The sequence below is a fragment of the Choristoneura fumiferana genome, chromosome Z, assembly GCF_025370935.1.
Source record: "Choristoneura fumiferana chromosome Z, NRCan_CFum_1, whole genome shotgun sequence".
Classification (NCBI taxonomy): Eukaryota; Metazoa; Arthropoda; class Insecta; order Lepidoptera; family Tortricidae; genus Choristoneura; species Choristoneura fumiferana.
The window spans coordinates 11,679,290-11,699,670 of NC_133472.1; the positions used below are offsets into that span (position 1 = coordinate 11,679,290).

Consider the following 20,381-nt stretch of genomic DNA (forward strand, 5'->3'; position numbering starts at 1 on the left):
GTAACAAATTTGGAGTTGAAATAAAAAATACAAAAAGACCCCAAAAAAACCAGTCATGGTTTTTTGTAGTCGGATCAATTTATTGTTTTTTTTACGCTTTTTACTAAATAATCTAAGATACTTTAATGCCCTTAAGCTCTTAAGTTTTCTTTTTAACTTCGTTCTAAATTTTATATACTAAATACTAAGTAAACCGGGTGTGGCCTGTAATACGAGCAAAAAATTAAAACGTAGATCGTCCTCGTCAAACTGAACAATATTAGTTCAGCGGCTTTTAAAAATAATGAAGTCTTTGAATTTTTCTTTTTTCATACAAATAAAATACTGCTATCAATGTACCTACGCCATCCTAGAACACAACTGCAACTAACGTCGCCTGTCACGCTACAAACATGAAGCATTTTGCTTTACATTGCTTCTTTGAATAAACTTAAAACTGTAATAAAGATTAAAAAACTATTTTTTTTAAAAGTCGCTGAGCTAATGGTGTTAAGTGTGACGAGTATGATCTATATTTTAATTATTTGCTCATATTACAGGCCACAGTACCCGGTATTATATGTTTGACTACTTTAAGTAGTCAAACATTGTGACTACAGGCAGGCCTAAGTACAGGTGACTTGGGAAGGGATTGTTGAAGATTATTAATACCAATTTTTAGGGTTCCGTAGGAACATGGAACGCTTATAGTTTCGTCATGTCCGTCCGCTCGTCAGTCTGCGACTTAGCCTAAGAGTAAAAAGTTTTATTTAATTATCAAAATCAATTTACATACCTATACGACTAAATAATTGATAGAGACTTAACTAATAAAATACATTTTTTTTTATAATTTCTAGGTAAATTCAGGCGTGGACTGTGTTTTATTTTAAATTTCAGTTAACTTTAAAGGAAGACTTTCAATCTACCTTTTGCTCGTAGGTACCTCCAGCTCCCTTATAAGAAGTAATCGCAGATTAAATGAAATAATCTATAAGGCACGGTTAATCAATTTAATAACTTCCTTATTTTATGTTTATGACATGATGTTAAATGAGTGCGATGGACGCTTCCGTTTGGAATAATTCTCTAAGTTCAACGTTTTGTATAAGTACTTAACACCAATTTTCTTTTAACTTTATGGAGCTTTTGATTATGACCACTAGTGGAATAATTATTTATTATGTATGAAAAAAAAACAAACAACTACTGCTGGCTCGTGCTGAGACACCGACTTAAAATTAGTAGAAAATTATTTTCAATGTTTTTGAGGTCTGTTCCTTTTTTTGTTAAATTTTCATAGTTTTTAGTGATTTGTAGCCAAAGTGCATCTCACAATTATTCCATTAAGCACAAACAGGCATAGTTATATTTTTTTATAACAGAGTACCGGTACCTACGGTCTTCATCATCAGGTCCAGTTCACCAAATGATACTTTCTGAAAGTAAATACTTGACTTGGTGTTAAAAATGCCAAAATCGCTATAGGTGTGCTTTAAAAATTCGAGGGTTGCCCTCGATTTCTCTAGGATTCCATCATCAGATCCTGACATGGCATCACCTCGGAAGTATGTCCTTAAGAACTAAAAAAGAATTTTGAAATTCGGTCCACAATTGGCGGAGTTATCGCGTAACAAACATACAAAAAAAAACACTCGAATTGAGAACCTCCTCCTTATTTGAAGTCGGTTGAAAACCGGCCAAGAACGTATCGGACACGCCCAAGATAGGGCTCCGTAGCCATTACGAAAAAATCAAGTATCTAATATTTTTCTAAGGATTTCGAATTGTGTACGGAATCTTCCAAGTTTAGGTATATTTTATACCTTAGGAACAGAATAAGTAATAGTACAAGTACCTTAGGTAAACTACTAATAATTCTCAAGCAATTTGAGCTGTTATAATTTTCTTTGTAAATTTGATATACTTACTATCCTGAATTTAAAAAAAAATCCACCCTAGTTTAACTTTTAGGGGGAGGGTGTTGATTTTATTGAGCAAAATTGGTTTTTTAAAGTTGAATACTTACTTCACAAACAGAACACTGAATCTAAAAATCATCACGGCAACCCCTTAAATCTTTTTAAAATACCTATCCAACGATACCCCACATTATAGGGTTAGTCGAGAAAAAAAATCACCCCCACTTTCCGTCTATGGTAGGTACCTACCCTAACATTTTTTTTATTTTTTATTTTTCTTACGTACCACTTTGTTGGCGTGACTGCTGATATTATTCATGCTAAATTCAGCTTTCTAATAGGTACTAACGATATCTGAGGTTAGCCGCAGACAGACAGACAGACATGGAGAAACTATAAGGGTTCCTAGTTGACTACGGAACCCTAAATACGCGGTGTTTAAAATAGTACGTTTTGAATTCCTAATCGTCAAAGTGTGATACATAAAGTGTTTTGTGCTCAATTAGCGCAATAATATATTAAGTGATAGCTTAATAGCTATTGGTACTTAAACTATCTCGTGCCTAATAACGTAAAGAACCCTTGATAGGACTCAAAGGATTTATCGATAACTATCGACTCGAGTGCTTTGCTCGATTTATTGCATCGATATGACATGTTTGCCTGTATACCTTACTTACACGGTCAGTATTAGGTAGGTACTCTTGTTGGGTATACTAATCAAAATAATCGAGACACGTAAATGCTTTTACATCAGAACATGTCAGTGTGACGAAACGTGGAATATTCTCATGATAACATCATTGCAACTAATTTTGCCCTTGCCACTCCACACAACTTTGATGTCGTGATGCGGTGATGCTAATAAGTAAGTACTTCTTTATGTATAATTTTGGTGGAATTCAACTTAAACGTGCGCAATTTCCCAGAAAAAATATTACTTCAATTGTAAATTAAATTTGTCAAACGCCTACGCGCTTAAAATCGCGAAGACTTTGGTGACGCATGCGTGGAATGTATTGATTGGTCCGCGGCTGATTTCGTACCGACGAGACTGAAGGAACGCATAAGATGAAATCCTTTTATAATCAGGCGGTAGAAAAATTATATCTTAACGTTAATCTAATTTGAAGTAAGTTTAGCCCAACTAAATTTTTCAGCGTTTGCTTCTGTTGAAATTCCCACCCACATTGTGAAGGTGACCTTGGACGGCTATGTGAACGGGCGCTTGTAGACGGCTATGAATCAATGAAGCGTTCTGTGCTTGTCCTTAGAAATAGCTGGACTGAGGAAACTCAATGGTGATTGCGAGAGTATTGCCGCGTCTTTAAATATACCATACTGAAAAGTCGGGTCGAAATTCGTACACTTGCTTGAGGAGAATTTTGTGAAGTAGATGCCAGCATTAGATAGGTACATAAGAGGCTGGGCTGGGGCTCGGCTTCAACTGGGTTGACAGAATTCTGTGAGGGATCCAGATTTTTAACAACACACACCTAGTTTGTGCTGGTCTTAGAATTGTATGTTTTAGAGGAGACATGTCTTGTTGTAGGTCAGATCACGTGCCGTTCGCAATCTCAGAATAACTGGCCGTCGCTTCTAATTATAATTTGCATCTCCTCTATGTTTGTTCCAATGTTTCAAAGCATGACGGAAAATCAAAGTTGTGACATTTAGAAGACTAAGAGGTACTAGGTACTTATAACATTGCAGACTTGAGCATTGCGGGATGTTTTGGTAATACCCCGTTCATAAGACGGAAGCTCATTGAAATTCATTCAGACAAGATTTTGTCATTTTGGATGAAAAAATCTTTCTTTATTTCAACAAACATAATAGTAGTTACAATTATATACTTATATTAATAAATATCTAAACCCTGTATCTCTCCTACCCGGGGCATCGTGCCTAGTATGCTTGAGGAATTCCCTCGCTGCACGGCTAAGCTCAGCCTCTGGGCGAAAAAAAACCCGGCCCTGGGGTCGCCAGAGAAGTAATCTAATTAGGTACATATAAAAATATATAACAAAAAATATACCGACTACAAAAAAAAACATTAAAATAATTTTTTACCAGTTTGAAGTCGGTGCCTCAGCACAAGCCAGCAGGAGTGGACGCATAGTCGTCTACCTCACCAACAACTTCATACAAGGTGGGCCCTGTAACAGGAGCAAAAAATTAAAATACAGCTTCCACTCTTCATCTTGAGCTAATTTAGTTCTACAACTTTTGAAAATAATTTGTATTGTGATTTTTATTATAGTTTACAAGTTTAATTGGACAAGCAATGTATTGCGAAATCCGTCATTTCGTTACGTGACAGGCGATGTCATTAAGGCTATTGGATGCCGTACATTGAAAATAGGTACTATTTAATTTGTTTAAAATAATCATAATGATGAAATTACTAACCCCCTTATTCATAAACGACAATCAAACCTATTTTAGTTAAAATTCCGCTAAAATTCGTTTGTCCTTGTCTGTCACTCCGACATTTGTATTTGTTAGACAGGGACAAAGCATTTGTTAGTTAACATAGGCTTGTTAAGTTTTATGAATAAGGGGGTTAATTTTTTAACCCCCGACGAAAAAAGAGGGGTGTTATAAGTTTGACCGCTATGTGTGTCTGTATGTCTGTGTGTCTGACTGTGGCACCGTAGCTCTTAAACGGGTGGACCGATTTGAATGCTTTTTTTTATTTGAAAGCTGGTTTTCTAGCGATGGATATTAGACATGTTTTATCAAAATCGGTTCAGCCGTTTCAAGATCAGTGGTGGTTTTTTGTAGTCGGTTCAATTTTTTGTTATAATTTTTTTAAACGCTTTTTAGTGTAAAAGATCTAATATGCAATAGTTGAATGTCAAGTGCTCGTCACCTTTTACGAAAAATTGCTTTTTCCGATGCAGACGTTCATTATTGAGGAGTCCTGGTGCTTCATCACCCATTCCATTTCACCATATACATTACAACGAGCTTAAATGGCTTAGCAACTGTGGTAAAGTAATTGAAAATTGAAAGTTGGTCAAATGTGGTCTTCATCATCAGTTCCACATCATCAAATGATGATTTTCAAGCGCAAATGCACGAGTTACTACTAAATATATATGTCAAAATTACCATAGGTGTCCCCGCAACATTTGAAGAGTTCCCCCGATTTCCTTAGGATCCAATCATCAGATCCTGATTTGGTGCTTATGGGACCTAATTGAAAGCATTCCTAGAGGAACGAATTTTTTTTTTCAAATCGGTTCATAAAAATGACGGAGTTCTGAGGTAACAAACATAAAAAAAATACGACCGAATTGGTAACCTCCTCCTTTTTCTGAAGTCGGTTAAAAATTCAAATCGAATCGGCAACGGAGTTTCGAAGAAACAATTTTTTTTTACCTACCTAGTTTCATGTTATATGATTAGGTGTAGTAGCTATGTGTACAAGCCTGTATCTTTGGAAATGAGAAGTACACTATATTTTGGATCTTAGACCAGGGGTGTAGGGTACCTAAGTAAAATGCAACTTCCTGGACTATCAGAAGCTTCGACGGCGCGCGGCCTTTTGTTTCTTTTAAAATTCGCTGTCAAGCAAAAATCCATTATTTCTGCTTGTCGGAATGTGCATATTGCATAATTAGTTAATTATGAAATGATTGCTGACACGTTGGTTCCATTTTGTGGTATTTGCAGTAGAATCGTCCTTGATTCGAAACCATCATCACGTATTGCGTGCAAGAGTCAGATACAATCTTGTTAGCGCTGCAGCGCGATATCACTTTACAGTACCTACAGGCTATAGTCCAAATGTTGTTTCGATGACGTCGTACTGTTGCATTTTTAGTTCATTGGGCGGCAAACATGGTCATAAAAATTCGCCGCAATGATGAGTACTAGAATGCTGGCAAGTGTCGAAGCCAGCCAATGGCATAGGAAACTTTTATCGCCTCGATGTACATATATTACCTTTAACTGCAGATTCGCTTGTGTGAATGAACCATTAGGTCTGGCAGTTTTTTATGTATAAGGAGGAAAACGAACCAGCGGGTCATCTGTTGGGAAATTATCATCATCATCATCAGCCGGATGACGTCTACTGCTGGACAAAGGCCTCCCCCTTAGAACGCCACAATGAACGACAACTCGCCACTTGCATCCACCGGTTTCCCGCAACTCTCACGATGTCGACAGTCCACCTGCCAACGTTTCGTCTTCCGGTTCGTGGTCGCCACTCGAAGACTTTTCTCCCCCAACGGTTATCTGTTCTTCGAGAGGAAATTATCATCACCGTCCATAAATACCAACAACTCAAGGAAACTGAGATAAGATAATAGAGGCCTTATTGTCTTCTAACACACTTGGAATCACAATGGTCTTCATCTTTCTGTCCTACGGTGTAAGACTAGGTTCGAAAGAAATCGTGAATGCGATCGCGAACGTCAGCGCGTTAGACACTGCGGCCTCTGGTCTATGGCCTTTGAAGAAAGGTATAAAAAATAAGTTACATTTTAAATCCGGAATTTTATGATTAGCTTTTTGGAGTCTTTTTGTATTTTTTATTACAACTACAAATTTGTTACTTTTACGGGTATCCCGTGAAACCATATCGAAAGTTCAAACTGAGACATAAAAAAACGACATACAACAAAGGAAAAATTCGAGTCTAGATTCCTGTCCAGCGGTGGTGTAGGGGTTATAGCACGCAGCAAAAATTTCAATTTCTGTTTACTATTTAAATTTCGGGATTTTACTCTCTTTGGCAATAAGTACTTACTTATCAGGAAAAAGGAGTCTTTGTGTTATTCTTGAAATCTAGCTATTTATTTACATTCGTTAAATGTCCTTTCCATAGCCCTTTTAGCTGTTAAGTTAGAGAAGCTCATAATTCACTCCCAAGATTCCAGGACGTATATAAATAATAAATACGTAGGTACCTACATAAATATGTACACGTGCTTGAAGGTAAATTAGATATTTAAATCGAATGTCTATTTTACATTTATAGTACTTATCACTTTTGCATCTTTGTCTACTAATTGGAATCACGATGAAACTGAACTTGTACTTGAAAATTAAGTCATTTTGCTGCGCTGTGGCTGTGATCGATAGCGCAATCAAAAGTTGGCATTCTATGCACAGAAAAGGCTAAGGCTGGAAACAATGCTCGACCGACGGTCAGCGCTGACCGTCCGTCAGCGTAGCTATATCTATGCGAGTCTATGAATGCGCACACAGCTACGATGACAGTACGCGCGTGATTTGGTGCGCGCGTACGGTCGGTCGAGCCGTCGGTCCGGCGCGTCGGTCGCGCGGCGTCGGTCGACCGTCGAGCTATGAGATTGTATGGATGCGTTCAGTGCTTCGCTGGCGGAGCGACCGATCTGTGAACTGTACACACGCGTCGCAGTTCGCCGTCAGCGTAGCACTGAATGAATTTTCGCAACCGACGGTCAGCGCTGATGGTCAGGACGTACGGTCAGGACGTACCGTAAGTCGAGCACTGTTTCCAGCCTAAAAGTCAGAACCATACAACCATTTTGGTCGAAGTATAGTAACTGTTACTTGTTGTACTCCTGAAGTAACAGTTGTTATAGTTACTGCGAACAAACGGTTGTAACTCTGTCCCAACTTTCAGTGGCTGTATCTAGCTAGTAGCTATATTTTTTCAATGGACCCCTTTCTCAAAGTACCTAAAGGCCGTTTGTCTAATGCGCCGCGCTGACGTTCGCGATCGTATCTTAAGTGGTAAGGAGAATCCACTAACTACTCTAAAAAAATAAACACGAAGATAGACATCTTTTAATAAAAACCGGGCAAGTGCGAGTCGGACCCGCACCGAAGTTTCCGTACACATTTATAGATATGTAAACGGGAATCGTGTCTTGAAGATATTTCCCGCTTTTTCCGAGTGATTTAATACATCCAGTGTAAGCAGAGCCCTGCTGCGAAGCAAAACCTACGCAGTGTGGGGTCAGATTATATTGGTAATAGATATTTTCAGACAGACATAAAAAAACCGGCCAAGTGCGTGTCGGACACGCCCAAGATAGGGTTCCGTAGCCATTACGAAAAAAATCAAGTCTTATTTTGTGCGTTATAACACAAAACACTTACTAAAGTCTTAAAATCTATTATCAGAAAAAGAGCGTATCTTAATGGCACTTACGTCTTTTTGTTGAGAAGCGCAGCAATAACTCAAAAAAGGTTTATCCGATCATGTTGAAACCAATTTTCGTTGAAAGTATTTATAAAGCGTTCCATATTGTTTGCATATTTTTTGGACAAACGGTTTACAAGATAGAGGGGGGATACAGTTTTTACTAGTTTGGGAGCGATTATTACCGGAAATCTTCACTTAATCAAAAAAGTTTTTGAAAAACCTTACTATCTTTTCAAAAGAGCTGTCGAACTACTTATGTGCCACACTTTGATGCGATATAAAAAAAACTATTCAATTTCTGTTACGTGTATGGAGTGCCCTCCCCTATAAATATTTATTTCTGATTGATTATTATCGCCCGAAGAATGATTTCTTATAACAAGAGCTCCCTGCCCTGAGCAAAGGAAGGGCAAACGAAGGCCGCGAAGGACATAACGGTTCGTCGACATCGTGTCTAACTGAAAATAAATCAGGCCACGCACGGACCGTAGTTCCAAGTATTTAGATGCTTTTTCTGTGATAGCTAAAAGGAAATTGATTGATTATAAGCCGAACTCGCACTGACGGTTTCGTTTCTGGTATTTTTACTCCATAGGGTAAAAGTACCGGTTTGGACCACCTTAAGACCGTTTTTGGCCAGTTGAAATTTGAATTTGAAGTACAGTCACCAGCAATAATATCTACCACAGCGGCGCGTGCAAAAATATCTTGCCGTGTTTTTTTCTTTTTTCGATAAAAGAGCCGTGTTTACGGGAGACAACTTACAAGTCGTCGCTTTCAATGAAAATTTGCACTTTAAAGTTGAATATTTCGCAAACAGATCACTGAATAGAAAAATTGTCTTAGCAACACCCCAATGGTTTTAAAAGACCTATCCAACGATACCCCACTATATAGGGTTAGTCGAGAAAAAACATCACCCACACTTTACGTCTATGGGAGGTACCCTCAATTTTTTTTTACTTTTTTTATTGTACCACTTTATATTTATAAAGGTCTCAGCTCACCCGCGGACAGACAGACGGACAGACATGGCGAAACTATAAGGGTTCCTAGTTTACTACGGAACCCTAAAAAGTTATAGTATTAAAACAATATTTTTAGTGAGTTTTCAAAAGTATATACTGAAACGAATAAAGTTTGTAATGATTTATTACTTACTTACTATAAATTTATTTCAAACGTATATTTGAACAATAAATGGCCATAAACGGTACTGTGGCTACAAACGGTACTTCTGCCCTATATCAAGATCATCCAGTTATTTGTTTCATGGATTTCCAAAATTAAACTAACATTTCATACAAGTTTTACGGCCCATTTCACCACTCTCTGATAACTACTTATTTAATTGGTTCTGAAACTGAGGAATACCCCAAATGTATCTATGTTCTTACTCAAATTTGGCAATATAGGATATAGGTGCACAAAATTCCCACGACATCGGGACAAAAACTCATTATTTCATACGCTAGGGTTTTCTATTGGGACAAAAATGACATGAAATTCACGTTTTACTAGACTAGCTAGCCTAATGGTAGGTTACCATGACAATGAAGCTAATGTCCTAAGTTCGAATCCTGGTAGGTACCACTAATGTCAATTGTACGGAAGCACATCTCAAGCTGTAAATTTTTATTTGTTATTCATATACTCGTATTTTACCCGAGGCGAATAAACTCTTCTTGAAATGCCGATGTTTGAATAAAATAACCTTGATACATATACAATATTTTATCTACCTGTCGCTTTCAGATTATTATAATGCCAATAATCAACAAAAACTTTTTAGTGAATGTGTATAAATTGCCTTGGAAAAGCTTTACCTTTATGTGATGATAAACAAAAACTGTCATATACAGGCAAAAAGAAAAACAATGAATATTATCATTATCAATTGTCTCTTTCTGGTTTTCATAATATTTAACAAAGCTGCATATGTACATGACAACTTACAAAAAATAACATCCATTGTATTCCCCGATTGGATTTTTAATATGTTTTCCTTCTATCTCAATACGGGTATTGATTGTCATTGTCTATCTACTTTCTAGAAATACATTTTAAGGCGATAGAGACGGTTTTTGCTTAGTGAAGTGGTTTGGTTAGGTTAACTGTTTTTCAAGATTTTTTTAATTGAGGTTGCCGAATGTTTCCATAAAATAACAGATTGAATAAATAATTCGGGTGAAAAAACTCTGCAAGGGTATTTCGTCAAACTGGTTCTATCATCCTCTGAAGTATTGAGAATAAATTTTAGGTATAACAAAAAATCACGAAAATAGTTATATTATACCTTTATTATAAGACAGTCTATAAGAAGTCGTGTGATGGTAATGAGGGCTATCGCGTATGAATTCGCCACTAGAGGCGCTAGTGTAGCGTGGGGTCTCCGAAATGTCAAATCTCATAGTTTTTGGGTGAGCTACGCGGGTTTATTTATAATTAGAATAATTTTGTGAATATTTCGCAATATCTGAAATTAATTATGGCAAATATGCGTTCCGGGGCAATGAATGTCTGTGTTTTGAGACAGTTTTGTCTTTCGGAAACCTTTGTCCTCCCTTTTTTCCGAATAAAACGGGGACTATGCAACACTGTGGCATGCTCGATATTTTTATGGTACGGTTTTAAGGTGTATTCAATATGATTTTAATCTAAACTTTGTTTTCACACCCGTAATAACAGACTTTGAAAGCCATACTTAAAAACCTCACGCAACAGTGCGTCATCTAGTGAGACAAAAAACGATAGCCCTCATTATTATGAAATTTCAGCACTGTCAAGAGAGTACCTACGGAACCTCCTCCACGTGAGTTTTAACTCGCACTTGTTCAGTGTTTTTGTAAGTTCCGCTCAAAGCTCTGTATTGTTACTTTGGAACCTTAAAAACATATTAAAAAACAAACAAACAACAACCTCTCTCTCCCTAAACGCATATAGGTACTTACCATTATTCTCCGTTCCGTCGTGGGTAGAAAATGAAAACAATAAAAAACCCGACTGCCTTAAAAACTAAAAGCAAAAAATAAGTCTAGTGGTCTAGAACTCTGTCAACTAGCTAATTTAAACAGTCGGACGGACCCATTATCAAGGATTTTTGAGCTGGTCACGTTTTGAATGAGTCCCGACTGTTGAACTTTAAGATATATACTTGTACCACTATAAACTTACCCTAGCACTATGCTGAGCTTGGCACCGTTTCGCGACTTCACAAAAACTGCCTTTAATTATTAATTTAATTTTGTTTTCTCTTAACTTGTATTAGTACTTAGGTATAAAACAAATAAGATTTAAAGTATTATAACCTGTACATATTTAAAATGGGATAATTATTAGCTTTCATTTGATACCCATATTGTAAAAAAAAAAAATTGTATTCCTCCGCCATATTTTTTTTCGCTTTATACGTGAGTGGGTACAAGTCAACGGCCAAGTCACACAACATTAGCTATAATAATAAAGAAATCGCAGTAAGGAACCTTAGACTTGGCACGACTTTGTCTAGATTTCATTACTTTTTAGAGATAAACAAGCAGCTCCATCGAGACTTGGCTAGTTTTTGACAGAATGTTTTTGATGGGATCTTATTTTTCATTACTTTTACTCCCTAGGGACTAAAGTACTCACTTTACTCACGCCTCGTAAGACTATATTGACCTTCTTATAGAGCATGAGAAGTGAAAATAATTTTTATTACGAGAGCGAGAGGGACGGTACGATACGAACTTCGAGTTTCGTAGTAGCCCTGCTGCACCGATCGAGTTTATTAACCGAATCAAAGTGAAACCCCAATTTTTTAATACACCCCAATATTACTGCAGGCTTTGTATTATACTTTAATCAGGTACTAGTGTTGAAATTATATTTTTTGGTTATCAAATTGTTAAAGATATGGTTTTTTTTTAACAAATTTTCTTAGTCTACTCACCGCAACTTGACATTAAATAGTTAGACTGAACATTTTTCCCTGAAAATTGACCTCGCTCGATGTTTAGAGTTGCTTGCTACGGATTCACTTACATACCTACCTACTCTGCCAAAGCAGGAGCTGCGTGCGGCAAGACACGTACACTTTACCAGACGTTCACGTTACAGAAATGCGTTCAGCTAAATCCGAACATCTGGCAGCCACGCGAAAGGATCTTAGTAATCCAAAGAGAAAACACAATAAACAAAACAAAAGATGCACGTTTCTTAATATTAAGTTACATTTCCTCTTGAGCCCTCCATGCAGTGTGCACGTCTTTAATTACCCGACTGCCCGAAGGAGGGTCATGTTTTTCGAGCGTTTGTATGTATGTGGGTATGTTTATTTATATTCCGTATAAAATAAAATAAATCAATATATAAATGTATATTTATTTTGCCCTCGCTGCAGCCTAAACTTCTGGACGGATTTAAACATATGAGGTATCATTGGATTCGTCATAAATGTGATGCCGTCTCTACGTTAAATTATCAAAATTAATAAACCCAACTGTCTTAAAAAGTAAAAGGAAGAAAATAAGTCTAGTAGTGTAGAACTCTGTCAATAGCTAATTTAAAGTTCAACAGCCGGGACTCCTTCAAATCGTAACCAGCTCAAAAATTCTTGGTAAGGATCCCGACTGTGGCAACTGTTGAACTTTAAATTACATAGCTACTTGACAGAGTTCTAGACCACTAGACTTATTTTCTTCCTTTTAGTATTAAGGCAGTCGAGTTTTTTAGTTATTGCTTTTCTTGGGTCTAGATAAAGTTTTGTGAACTTGAATAGGGATATATTCAAGTTTTGTGTGGGATAAGATAAGTAGCTGTGTAAGAACCGTGTAGATCTCGAGTACCGGCACAGCTATAACACGGGATTTGGCTTACGGATCAGTGTCGGATCTCGCCCCATTGATCGGTGGGCGGGCGCCGGGCGCGTCGGGCGGCGCCCACGTGCTCGCGCCCGGAATAGCCAGTCTACCGCGAACCGCTTCCCGCTCACATCGCCCACAAACGCTTTACACACCGCTTTACATCGAAATTATTAAAACTGTGAATATAAACGCACAAAGTGGTATAGTGGAGTTCCGTCCGTTGTTGCGAGGTGCTTGACTAAAGTTTGTGACATTGAAGTTTTAATAGTGAGATCAAAGGATCCCGTGTCGTCTGTATAGTGAGAGGGGTTGGCGCGTGCGGGTCGCATGCGATGCGTGATAAACTCGCGGCGCTGCTGCGTAGCGCGGTGCGTGCGCCGGCGCCTGAAGGCTCGGACAAGTTGCACGCGGCTGGAATCGGCCCCGTGCTCGTCTTCCCAGATGAAGGTCATGCGTGTTGTAAAATGCGAGCGTTTATTTATTTGATGATTACAACCATTAGGTCTAAACTAAAATATTCGACAAAGATTATACAAGGTGTTATAAAATCAATCAGGTATAGGTATTAAAAACATACAGCGGGCAGTTAGGTTAGTTTGACTGAACACCATTCGGTTTTTTTATTTCAAAATATAATCAAGTCTTGGATGCGGTATACTTTGAACAGTGATTAATATTTGGAAATATGTGTCAATCATAATCACAAATATTGAAAAAGTTTTAACAGGGTGTTCAGTCATAATTCATTCACTTTGTTTATGGTTGATTATGATTAGGTACTGTTAGTTTAGGAGTGATTACGTGGCCTTTTGCATTCTAGTGCATGGGTGAGATAATGTAATCGAGATAAATATGGAAATAAGTCATGATGATTTCAGTGTCTTTTTAACGGACTTGAAAAAAGGAGGAGGTTATCAATTCGGTTGTATGTTTTTTTTTATGTTTTTTACCTCAGAATTCCGTCATTTATGAACCGATTTGATTTTTTTTTTGCGTTCGTCTAGGAATGTCTTCAATTAGGTCCCATAAGCACCAAATCAGGATCTGATGATTGGATAGGGAAATCGAGGGAACTCTTCAAATGTTGTAGGGACACCTATAGTAAATTCGATATATTTAGTAGTAACTCGTGCATTTGCTCTTGAAAAATCATCATTTTGGTGAAGTGGAACTGATGATTAAGACCACAGTTGACCATCGGAGTTACTACTCGATAGCAAGTATTTCACGGGTTAAATTTTAATTACTTTGACACATTGCTGAGTAATTTATGCTCCTCGTAATGCATATGGTACAACGTGTGGTGATGCACCAGGACTCCTCAATAATGAACGTCTCTGCATCGGAAAAAAACAATCTTTCGTAAAAGGTGACGAGCAGTTGATAATAAAATATTGTATCTTAGATTATTCACTCAAAAGCGTGAAAAAAAAAAATTATAACAAAAAATTGAACCGACTACAAAAAACCATGAAAATATTTTTCTACCAGTCTGAAGTCGGTCGGTGCTTCAGTACGAGCCAGCAGGAGTGATTGAAGCCCAATATAAAGTGCGTAGGTGCGGAGGATGACTATAGGTCCAGTCTTGCTGGCTCGTACTGAGGCACCGACCGACTTCAGACTGGTAGAAAATTATTTTCATGGTGTTTTGTAGTCGGTTCAATTTTTTGTTACAAAATTTTAATCATTTATTTTTCCGTGTCCAAAACAGATGTCATAGTGAGTTTTAAAAAGAAAATCCTAAGTTGAAGATAAATATAGAATATTTTATCCTGTTAGATACGCGTAAGAATGGATTTAAGATTAAAGCCGTGATTTGTTGAATTGCTGACAACATTTGAGGAAAGGCTAAGGAAAAATACACGTAGGTACAATGGGTTTATAATTTGTCCTGGCGCTAAAACAAGCAAATTAGATGTTGTATCACATATTATGCACCGATGACAATACACCTATGTATTGTCAGTGTCTTGCTTCAGTACAGAAGCTTCCCTAGCCGTAAAGTGCTAGGTACACTACGAAATAAATGCTATATAAACCCTCAAGTAACATTGTCTGCCAAATTTCATGTATTAAGCTCCAACGGCGAAGGCTAGTGTGTTGTACCTAGGTATGTTGTCTGTGCCAGTTAGTATTGAAAATCTGTTTACCCCGTTGTAATTTAGAAAAAATCTGAAAATAGCTTTAATCGGTTATATAACTAGCATATGAATGTCTCAAGTAATATGGCGAGTTTTATACACTTGTAAAATATACTATTTTTGAAGAGGGGATTTTTCACTTCCTATAAGTTAAAGTTAAGAAGAGAGTTAAGTTAAAAGTAAGATGATGTGAGAAGTACAATTAAGAATTTTCTTAAGCGATTTGTGGATGTAAGGATACTAGTTTTGACATTGAACTAAAGAGTGGTCGTTTTTTCCAACTTAAGGTACTTGGATTTCCAATTCAACCATATTATATATATTTTCGTTTCATATTTCCACAGATTGGTTTCAAAAATTTGCCCCCATATCTCATTGGAAGGTTGATAATCAATTGAACGGCAATTGACGACATCATTGAACGACTTTTAAGAATGTAGGTACTATTCAATTTAAAATTACGTATGGAAGATAATAGGGATGTAAAATTAACGAGATAATGCAATGCAAACACGGCAAGATAATCTTGAACTCAATTAATCTATATATATAAAAGAAGAAACTGACTGACTGACTGACTTATAGATCAACGCACAGCCCAAACCACTTGGCCTAGAAACTTGAAATTTGGTAAGTACATGGGTTCTTTTTATGATGTAAGTGAGCACTAAGAAAGGATTTTTAGAAATTCATCCCCTAAGGGGGTGAAATAGGGGGGTGAAGTTTATACGGAATTTTCTCATTTCTGGACTTAGAAGTATGAAAGTAGTTGTATAAGTTCTCGATTACAATTAAAAAATATCTATCTAGGTGAAATGGATAAAATTCCCCTCTAAAGGGGTAAAATGGGGGGGGGGGTAAAAGTTTGTATGGAAATTTTCTCATTTCTGGCCATAGAGGTATGAAAATAGGTGTATAAGTTCTCGATTATTATGTAGTTGAAATGGATAAAATTCCTTTCTAGACTTAGAATTATGAAAATTGGTATACTTACAGGGCCCTGATTAAAAATAAAAATGATCTGCGTAGGCAAAGATAAAGAAAGAAGAAGTAGCTTTCGACTACTTAGGGGGGAGTTTCTATGAGACTTCCTTATTTCTAGACTAAAATTATGGCTGGTCACAATTTAAAATGATCCGTATGGTGTTGGCGACTTCAATAGGAAGGGGGTTTTTCATACAAAATGTACACATAAAATGTGGAAATTAAATTGATATTTAAAATGATATGTGAAATAAATTTGCAAATAATTATGCAGTAGGTACCTACCTAACTTAAAAGTACTCATCGGATTGTGCATAATAAAATCAATAATATTAATATAAGCGTAATTTTTGTGTGATTATCCGTTCTTATTTATCTTTAACCTAATTTACAAAATATTATGTACAGTTCGAATTCGAATATATACTTCGAGTAAGATTCGGTTCTCGCCGGAAGCACACGAGATAATTAATTTACTCTCTTGCTTTGCATAAAACTTTTCATGAACTAGCTTCAAAAGTGGTAAAAAATGTTGTTTATCGCGAAGTACTTTAGTAAACTGTTACCTATCGTTTACGGCAGTACTTCGCTATGCACACAGATACAAATATCACAATTATAACGGGGGTTAATTAAAACATATGCCTTTATAACTAAAGTACACGCGGACGAAGTCGCGGGCAAAAGCTAGTCTATATATAAAAGAAGAAACTTACTGACTGACTGACTGACTTATAGATCAAAGCACAGCCCAAACCGTTGGGTCTAGAAACTTCAAATTTTGAATATATGTTCCTTAGTAGGAGTAGACGCGTACCTACTAAGAAAGGATTTTTCGAAATTCCCACGGGATAGGGAATAAATGGGATTAATATTTTCACTTTAAAGTGGCCAAATTTATTTTTGCACCGCACGTGATGTAACAGAACTTTGCGTCATTCATCTTTAAAAAAAACCGGGCAAGAGCATGTCGGGCCATGCTCAGTGTAGAGTTCCGTAGTTTCCGACCGTCACAATAGGCAGACTTAAAATACGACTTTTTTAGTTACATAGGTACTAACTATTATAGTTTAAAGGGTAAATAAACAAGCCAATTACCACCAACAAATATAAACTGAAAGAAGATACTTTTAGCAAGATCTTATAGGTAGGTACTTTAAGAAAAGAATACATGCAGTGGCGGTTGGTTAAATTACAATCTCAGTTTAGAAATCATTTTTTACAAAAACTTAAAAACTGCTCAACTGATTAAGTTGAAAATAATTTTCCTAGAAAGGTTTATTAAGGTAACTTCCGTGATTTTTTCATATTTTTAAACGTGCGGTTCAAAAGTAAGAGGGTCCCCCTCTAACTTGACACTTTTTTTTGAAACTTCGGAGTGAATATCTCCGTAAATATTCACTTTATCAAAAAATGGCTTGTGCCCTGCAGTTGGACGTATACTTATAGGCTGGGATGTTAATGATGATTTTACCACTTTCTGCTGCTGCGGCTGATACATATATTCATGCCATACAGCTTTCTAGTACCTACTAATGGTCTATGAGCTTAGCCGCGGATAGGCAGACAGACAGACAAACAGACAGACATGGCGAAACTATGAGGGTTCCTAGTTGACTACAGAACCCTGAAAAGGTGATAAATCTTAAGTATTTACCAAACATGTGTTTAAATGATTTACAAAATCCACCGACATGTTTACCCAGCTGTCGAGCTGCATCCACTAGAGTTCAAACGTAAGAGTCAATCCTACGTATCGTAACCAAAGGGAGATCCCGGGCACCAAAACTTTGAATTCACATTTCTGAAAATAAAATTGAAAGTGGTAAAGATTCGTGTACGAGTGCAATTTTCGACTAGGCAGTCTGAATTAAAGCTATAATTACCGCTATATTAAAGCTACCTACTACTTTCGTGTGATATTTTCACATATGTCATTTCAATAACCTACCCACTGGATCTAATGATTTTTAAGAATCGTATCTTAGCAGAAATTCTTTTATGTATAAAATAAAAATAGTTTATGTCAATCTTGGTACTTTCAATTACGACTCTACCTGCAGGTTAAACAATAAAATGAGTGTGAAGTAAAAAAATTGGTCTTTTGAAGACTCCATGAAGCCAGTACGTATAGAAGGCAAAGCAAAACACTTCAGCAAAAAGCACACATGCTTAACTAAAGCTAGAATAGGTATTTAGTGTTTATTTATTTATGTAGTTTATCGTGAATTATCATTCATAATTCATAATTCATTTATTTGCAATAAGTGTTGGTTATAAAGGTCTTAAATTTAAAGCAATAAAAAATGTTCACACACTTAGCTAACTATAATAGCATGCAAAATATAAAGTTTAAAGTTTTATAACCTTAAAATAAAATAAAAATAATGTCAATGTTAGTTATTATGTCTAAGTGAATAATTATGATAAAAATGTCAACTGATCAGATTAAATTTAAATGAGATTAATAATAATTAAATAATTGTATTACAGTTAAAATAATCCGTTATAGAATAAAAACACATTTCTGTCAACCATTTTTTCAATTCGTGTCTAAATTTGAAAATCGGGGTAATGGTTTGTCTCAAACGTTGCGGTAAGTGATTAAATATTTTTATGGACATTATATGACAGTTCTTGGAATATAACGAATATTATAATATCTATTATTGAATGTCTTTTTATCGGGTAAATCAACTTGACTCTTACTTTAGCATTGTGCGCTAGCTAACACATTAGACATAGAATAATTAATTAGTGTCCATTCATTGACAGGGTTACCAATATAAGCTGGTTTTTGTTAAGTACCTTAAAAAATATGTTGCCCATGCTATCTTTTCAAATTGTCCGCTTTTGTTCATTGAAAACTTACGATGAGACTCAGATTCTACCTCCATAAATATTCGCGTGTGGATATCGACATATCACAAGGTGTCATGTCATACTCTTTAACGATATTACATAAGATGTTACCTGCTACCAGGATGTGGAGTACGTGATGTTGTACACACAGCGCAAACTGTGTTCTGAATACCTACATGTGATGTGACCACAAAGTCATCAACAAACAATGCGTCATCATACGAGAGAACTTGATGCCGCTGAATATCAAAGCAGCTCAATATCCAACTCGGTTAATTGTAACAGGTCAGGATGAACTCTGTGAGCTTGCTTCACCTGGCCTCTTTATTTACTAATTTTTTTCTTCGTGGTATGTACCGTCTATATCACTTTAGATTAAAAGAAACCCGGTAGAACCCTGCGCCATCGACCTAGAAACAGGACAAACAGTTCGATATAATCTTCACTGTTATTTTGGCACCTGTCGACGTAGGCAATCAATGTAATTATGCTCTGCTATTGGCACGTAGACGTCCTAATGCTGCGTTGTTGTTTTATTCGAAAATAAACTCCAGTCCTATTTTCACGGCAGCATATAACGTTAATGGCAATTAATTATTTAATTTATAAATCAAAGAATCGTTAAATCAGATTGGTTTGTATCGATCAGTTCACTATTACATTCTTACAATATCGCGATACAATTATAAAGAATGGGAACATAATAATATGAGACGCATGACTGAATTTCTGCTCTGGTAAAACTATGATTGTTATAATATAATTGTCAACCTTGCTTTCGTGAGATTTGCTTCTTTGCTAACCGAGTCTAAAAATTCTTTGGGAAAGTATAAATGCAAAGTTTTATTCTTGTTTTAATGGTGTAATTTGGCAAGTATCTGTAGCGTTACGTTGTTATTGATGTTTTCACAAGAATCAGCCTACAATTTATATCGAATACCACGACGAATATGTGACTTTCAATGAGCCTATAACATAAGCAATGTTTTTGTTTTCAAGGAAATGTATAAAAAGTAATTAAGGTAACGGCGCCTATTACCGGGGGTATCGAAATCGGCGGCCATCACCGCGGCAATTTAAAATACGCATTTTATAGTCAAACCAATATATTTAAAAAAAAATACACGGTAAAAGCTTATTTAATTGACTCACGGGTCTATGAGCACTATATAGTGTAAGTAAAATCATTTAGAACTGAATGTACCTACTAAACCACAACTACTCATATTTCAAATTCTACCCAGATTAGCACTTTCGTGTTTGCCCCCACAAAATAATATAAGTATGGTCACAGTATGGTATTGTATAACTCTTAATTGTACTTAAAACATATGAAATTAATAGATGACAAGTCGTATGTACAAAGGCCAAATTATCCCTCAAAATGATCTCTTCTAACACAAAATAAAATAAAATAAAAAGAAAAATGACAATAAGTATATCAACCATGAGTAGTTCTTTATTTTTTTTCTCTTGTCAATTTGCACCTAGGTATTAATAA

The 20,381-nt window shown here is 36.3% G+C and overlaps 1 protein-coding gene across 3 annotated transcripts in view; it reads left to right on the forward strand.

The window, feature by feature from the left end:
• Nucleotides 1–20,381, forward strand: part of sbm (L-type amino acid transporter sobremesa) — a 45,729-nt gene that overhangs the window by 8,995 nt on the left and 16,353 nt on the right. The window contains exon 1 of one of the 3 annotated variants that reach the window (XM_074086476.1): nt 12,983–13,340. The exons of 1 other annotated variant lie outside the window; for it this stretch is intronic. In XM_074086476.1, coding sequence (XP_073942577.1) covers nt 13,226–13,340 — 115 coding nt within the window. In that variant the 5' untranslated portion in view covers nt 12,983–13,225. Of the gene's footprint in view, nt 1–12,982; nt 13,341–20,381 lie in introns of those variants that run through there. One more of the 3 variants, XM_074086457.1, reaches the window with a different exon arrangement.